At 40.1% G+C, this 6,678-nt stretch overlaps 1 protein-coding gene across 1 annotated transcript in view; it reads left to right on the top strand.

The window, feature by feature from the left end:
- The first annotated feature begins 1,703 nt into the window (after positions 1-1,703).
- Positions 1,704-6,678, top strand: part of tmem86a (transmembrane protein 86A) — an 11,538-nt gene continuing 6,563 nt past the window's right edge. The window contains exon 1 of the mRNA XM_035665763.1: positions 1,704-1,759. Within this exon, the coding sequence (XP_035521656.1) occupies positions 1,739-1,759 (21 nt within the window). The 5' untranslated portion in view covers positions 1,704-1,738. The remainder of the gene's footprint in view (positions 1,760-6,678) is intronic.

The raw sequence follows: 6,678 nt of genomic DNA, 5'->3' as shown, positions 1-6,678 counted from the left end.
GCACTGTACCAAACTAATATACAACTATATCAATAGCACCCATACCATACGGGATGCATTTTAATGTAGCTACTTGAGGGGAAGGGGATTTTTACTAATATTAAATGATTAATCGGGAGTTTCCCATTTGGTTATAAATGTTGTTATCATCTTCTTCCTAAATAAAATAGGCTCTTTTTATATAATTCAAGAGGGCATAATTCACATTCATTGTTTCCCCTTTTTTTTTTCTAAATGGTAGTTGAGATACGTATAAATATTAAGTAGCCTAAAAACGAAAGTACCAAGTACCTCAAAAATTCTACTTAAGCCCTACAGTATTTTCCGAGGCAAAATTATACCTTTTCATCTACAATTCAAGGCAGTGGCTCCCACACGAGTTCATTCTCCAGGGTTTTGGGGAAGTCACAGGGCAAAACATGGGCTGATTAAAACACATTAATTACGTTTCTAATGAAATATGGTGTTCTTGGTATAAAGGGTCCAGCCCAGCATTGTAAGAACTGTACATTTTAGTGTTCTTACATATTTAATTAATATTCTATCTTATACACTGTCCTTGTCTTAATACAACTTAATTATTTTGAAAAAGTTCAAGGATACACTGACTATACAATGGACTTTTTTTCAACAGCGGACCATTTTTGATTATTAATTAATAATTAAGGCTTCTTTACATTAGTGTAGCAGTCTTTCCAGTGAGGCCAACATGCTCAATAAAAGAAGGCCCTGACTTAATTTTTAACGCCTGTGTTTATACCCCTATTATTTATGTCAGAATGGCACAAAAAGATTATCTTACAAGCACAAGCCTACTTATTTATTCATTTGAAATACAGGCAGCCAACACAAAAAGGAAGCTAAGAGACAGAGGGACAGAACAGAAGGTTATACTGGAAGAAAAAGACGGGAAGAAGAAAGGAAACAATCGTATCCAATGATGAATGCAAACTTCAGTAAATTCTGTTCAACTGTATTTCTGTTAATTCTGAATTTATTGGTTATCAAGCTGCTTTAACTCTAATACTAAACACAGTGCAATTTAGGGCAATTGGTGTAATAAACAAACCAGCACCGTAGACTTTAAATTTAATAGGGTTTCTTACAGTCTCTTTTAAGCTGGCCATAATTGTCAGTGTCTTTCATGTTTTAAGATGTTTCATGTTGATTTGTGATGGGGTTTCTTGGATTTGTTTGTTCATTGTGAAGACAAACAGATTGTAGCACTGTGCCGAAACAAACTTCCCCTCGGGGACAATAAAGTTTTATTCTCTTCCTATTCTCACACAGCCTAACAATTAATTATTATAATAAAACAGATGTTTTCGTCAGGGGCTTTTGGTCTCATTTCTAACGCCCAATCCAACCATCAACAAAGGCCCAATCAAAAAAAAAGGCTCCTCGAAACAAACGGATACAAAATTGTAAATAAAAGGCCCATCTGCTCCGGCCGAGTATGGTAAAACAGCAGACTGGGACTCCTCCCACCGTGACGCCGCGGGTCCGCCCCCACGACAAATCCTCTGGCTCCTATTGGCAACAGAGAAAGGGCCCCGCCCCCCGCCTTCCTGGACGTCGGACCGCCCAACTGGAGGCAAGGAACAAAAACAACGGGCATCCCTTCTTACAGTATTAAACCCCAAAAAAACCATACAAAGGAGGACCTCAACACCCGAGTTTTGATATTATATAATTTTTTTTTTTTTTTAAATAGACACGAGACACCAGCGAGGGAGAAATGGTTTCTCCGGTAACAGTGGTGAGTATGTGCGTCAAACCAGGGTTGATGTTTCACACATTAAAACAGTACTGATAGCTAGTTGAGCTAAATGTTTCTTCATATTAACACTTCCGAAGATGAAACAATCCACCAGTATTCATGTTTATATCATCATATGCTCAGTGTGGACTGCCTCGAGTCACTGTTTCGACGTTTAGTGCTTCATTTGCGTTATTATGCATAGCGTAGCATGTCAAACTTTGTCTCCGAAGGCCAGCGCATGCTCTTTAGGCTCTTTAGGTGACCATTTAAGGAGCAATTAATAAGAAAGGGATGTTCGACAAATTGAAAATGTCCAGCCAGGTGCCCTCGGACAGCCGCGTCGTTGTTGTCAGCGCCTTATATATTTCATAATGCCTCGTTTTGTTTGATAATGTGCATCTGTGTGTGCTGGAGACTCAAAGCAGGAACTTTTATATTCAGGCTGGTCGTGTTCCTTGTACATGTTGACACGCTTCAGCCGCAACTGTTCACGCTGTCACACCTCGATATTCCGCGCACAGAAGGACGTTTCCACACATTTCCAAAGGCAGCCCCTGACTAAAAGAAAAACCTGTCATGTGACGACCTTTTTTGTCTGTTTTTCCCTTTCCTGTCCCCTCCAGCAACGCATGCGCCGAGCAGTGCTCTGCTGTGGCTGCCTTTTCTTTTCATCTTCTCTGCTGTAGCTGTGCTTTACATAGACTCTGTTGTTTTTAGCCTATCCCATATAATTGACCCAAGTGCCACTGCAAGAAGTTGACCATTTTGACAAAAAAATAAAAAATAAAAAATATGATAGCTACATGAATAATTTAACCCTTTCTAGCATCCTCTTACTTTGACAGCTGCTATGAATTTTTACTCCATTTGCAGGGGCTATGCAAGATGGTGTGGTGTAACTTGGCCCTGTGGTAAACACTGATGTGCAGCCGGTGGGACTGCTTTGCGTTCAGCCTGTGCGGAGGAATGCTTGCCATACAAACTGGTTGCCTTAGTGATGAAGATGCTGTGCAGGTCCTTTGGGTTGCCTGAAGCCTTTTACCCGCTATTGCAGGAAATGGCATGTACTGAGAAAAAACATTGGTACAGCAAATAGTAGGTCACACATTTGTCTCCTTCCAATGTAATTTTACATAAAAAAAAAAACTGGGTAAGCAAACAAAAGTGTATTAATCATCATCATTTTACTTTTAAGTTGCCTTATTGTTGTATACAGTGGTCGCAGAGTATCGTATAATCTGTTATTTTGATTCACATGTAAAAAGGTACGTTGTAATAATTGAAAAAAGTTCCACAATGTGAGATATCAGAGGGTTTAGAGTATGCGGGTGCACCTTCTGTTCCTGCTCAGAGGTCAGATATGTTGTGAAAAGGCATCACCCCATTAGATAGTGCTATAACTCTATTATTGCATCTACTTAAATGCAGCTATATTTAGGCTTACCTTTTTATTTCTGACTCTAAACTAGGTTTTGATAAACATTGCCACACTCCACGGCATCTGGTGAACAGACCGCTGTGCTCTCAAAATGATTTATAAACTTTTGCCCTTTGCCAGTGATCTAGCACCAGACACTCAGAGCCTATACTCTGTGTGCACGTGCTGTCCTTAACTAATGTGGACTTTGCACTGGCTGGTAGGTGCCTGCTGTAGCCCAGAGATACAGTGGGAGCTTCACTTTGCCTAAGGCTCTACTGATATTATAATAGCTGAGGACAGACTTTTGTCCCTTGTCCCCAAAGCTCAGTATTACTCACTAACTTCAAAAACTTAACCACAACACAGCAAATATGCATGGTTCAGCTGAGGTCAAGTGTATTATTCTTCTAGGTTTTGATTCGTGTGCATATTTTGTACTGTGCTGTACTATACCACGTGTCCGCAACTGACCTCAAGTTATCCTTGGAGTTAAAGCAGCTGTAAGGAGGGAAACAGGGTTGTGTGATGCTACATAGAAATAACATTGTCATATGACTCGCATGCCAGCTGCTCCTGCCAGGAACATACTTATGTTACAGTTCCCCTCTGCCAAATTGAGCACACAGGAGTTTACAGCTCTTTTATACTGTATGTTTACGACACTCGGCTAGAATATGAGCCAGAATGGTTGAATAGATGTTCGTCCTGGTTGGGTGTTATTCAATGCTTCAATGCAGTGCTTTTGTTGTCTTCGTGGTTGGTGCAGAAGCATTAGTGCCTAACAGCTGCTTGTTCCTTCCTGGACGGCTGGACTACAGTTCGGGGTCGAATAAGTTGCTGATAGTTTGGCCAATTACAAACGTGTGTAAATTAGGAAAGATTTATGGATAGTCATCACTCATTGATGCAAAATAGGTCTTATTTTCAAGCGATTCTGTATTATTTGCGCTAGCTTGAAAAAGTACATGGATTTGTAGTTTAACACAGCTGGAAAAGCCTTTGAAATCTGTAGTTCAAAATAACAAAATCATTTGTAGGAACTGTTTATTTGGTACTATTGTTTCTCTTCGGGTTTGGATACCAGGCCCCTTTGTACAAGGGAATCATTCCATCCTTTTGCTTGTCGGTGACCATGCAGAAACAGTCAATCATTAACCGTATTATTCTTTAACAGGGGACAGAGGCAGGTGTCAGCTGTATGTGTCACAGCACTTTTACAGCCTTCATTTATAATGTGATCATTCAGACAATAACACGATAACACAATGATTCATTTCGTTTGCCTTCCAAATGAGGCATTATGTTCTGTTCTGTCAACAGACAAGTCTCATAACCGTCGCTAATGTCCCCTTCAGTTTCCCTGTAGACAAAAACCCAGACAGTCCCATTAAGGTACAATACATTGAACAGGAGAACTAAGCTGAGCCTTAGAGAAATGAAACCATTATACCCCGCTGTAGAACAGTTTATGAATTCCACCAGGCAAGTAGGCAGCCTTGATGAAACAATTTAATGCAATTTAGTTTAATGGGATAGGGAGTCATGTATTAGATCAGACATCAGATATTACAGCAGTAATGGTGGGTGATTTGACACAAGCAATAATATTCAGGAGACATTATTATAATTTAGATTAAAGTCCAAGTCAGCTAAGATGAGTTTTTTTATTGAGTGTTATTGAACTAAACTGAGGCACTTGGCCTATTTGTAATTCCTTTTTCTTTTGTAATTTGTTGAAGATTTCAGTCCAGCTAATGATACAATGAAATACACTTTGAATAGCTCTGTACACTTTGTGCTTCCCATGTACTCGGTGTGCTGGTCAGTCTTGTCTCTCTCCTCCTTGCTACCCTTCTAATTGTGTCGATACAGTAAGTTTACATGAACAATTGAAAAGGAAACTGCAGTATGGCTCAAATTCAGCATGAATAAGGCCAAAGGTTATGAGAATCTCTAACTTCCTTCCACCTCCCTCCCTGGAATCTGTATTCAGCCTCAAATCCCCTGCTAGACTCTGGCAATCTACATACGTTTTGAGTTTTTTCCCCAGCAGATAACAATCTTTGTGGTCATGGCTCATTGAGCAGTAACATTATTGGACTGGATCTTAGGCAAAGTGTTCTTTCACTGCATTTTATTAAATAATAGATAGGCCCTATCTGTGTAGTGGTGGTGCTTGGAAACATCTTTGAATCCTGACAGTACAACAGAAATATGTTGTGTTTTCCTGTGTCCTGTGCCTAAGTAGCTACCAGTGGCCTGATAAACAGTTATAATATTGGCTAGTCCGGGAGTGTTGCCAGTGTTGTCTCCTCTACTTGGCACCCGTGCGACCTTTAGTGGTATAGCTAGACACACCATACACACACACAAAGACATTTTGGTCACAAGACTAGCTTTAGTGTTTATTTATGTCTCCATTTGTTTTATGAAGGCCAAGCAAAGTACGTAATGGAGATAAGAGGAGTGCATCAGTTTACATTATACACCTTGCCCCCAGTCTTGCCTCCATGGAAAAATTCCTCTCATGCAACGTACATCTGGAAGACTTAGATGAAATCTTAAATGGATGTGTGTGTGTGTGTGTGTGTGTGTGTGTGTGTGTGTGTATCCGATCAAACTTCAGAAAAAGAAAAAGACTGAAAGTGCCCTAAGTTGTTTAAGATGAGACTGACACACTCATACAAACTCACTCAGAATATAGTGTATAATGATTAAGTTACTGTTGCATAGCTCTGTTTATATAAATAATCTAGCTTAAAGTGTAGAATAACGACACCAATAAGAGTGATGAAAAAAAGGTGTTCCCTGACATATTTGGAAATGAAATTCCACAGTTTGGGAGCACAGTTGAAAATAAAAAGTCCAACTTCTGGTTCTGAACATGTACCAAAGCCACAGCGGAAGCTCTGAGTGAGTGTAGAGTGGCATGAAACAACAGGGTGTCTGCATTCTTGGCCAGCCCTTACTCATTTTAGATCTTCTCTTTAATCAGATCTTAATCATGCAGAGAGCCAGTGCCTCACTTTTGAGTTTTTCCAGAAGTCTTAGAAGCAGGATTTTGAATGCAAGGTGGCTCAGTTCTCAATGGACTTAACAAAAAAAAAACATAATGACCAGTGCATCACATTAATCTAGCATGCTGGGGAGGAACATATAAAGAAACTTTACATATACAGGAATGGCCACCCCATGGCAGTATTTCGGAGATAAAGTATTGCTGTTTTGGTCACTTAATGATGTCTGATTTAAAGCTTATGACCATGGGTGGACCTGTGTATCAAATCCCTATTGTTTTCCTGCTGTGTTAGTCATATAAGCTACACCAGGGCAGGTTTGAGATCACTCAAACACTGCGTCTGATCCTAGAAGGTAATTTGGCCTGCTATTTTATTGAGTAGTTGTGCAATCAGCAGCCTCCCCTTCCTCCCCTCCTCCAGGAGCACAAACCATATGAACTAAAGTAACCTTTCATTTTCTCTCCCCCCCCCCCCCC

The sequence above is a fragment of the Morone saxatilis genome, unplaced genomic scaffold (genome assembly GCF_004916995.1).
Source record: "Morone saxatilis isolate NCDOM2014 unplaced genomic scaffold, NCSU_SB_2.0 Contig2, whole genome shotgun sequence".
In the NCBI taxonomy this organism is placed as follows: Eukaryota; Metazoa; Chordata; class Actinopteri; family Moronidae; genus Morone; species Morone saxatilis.
Note: the sequence above shows the minus strand (reverse complement) of the source record. Positions and strands in the feature narration are given on the sequence as shown.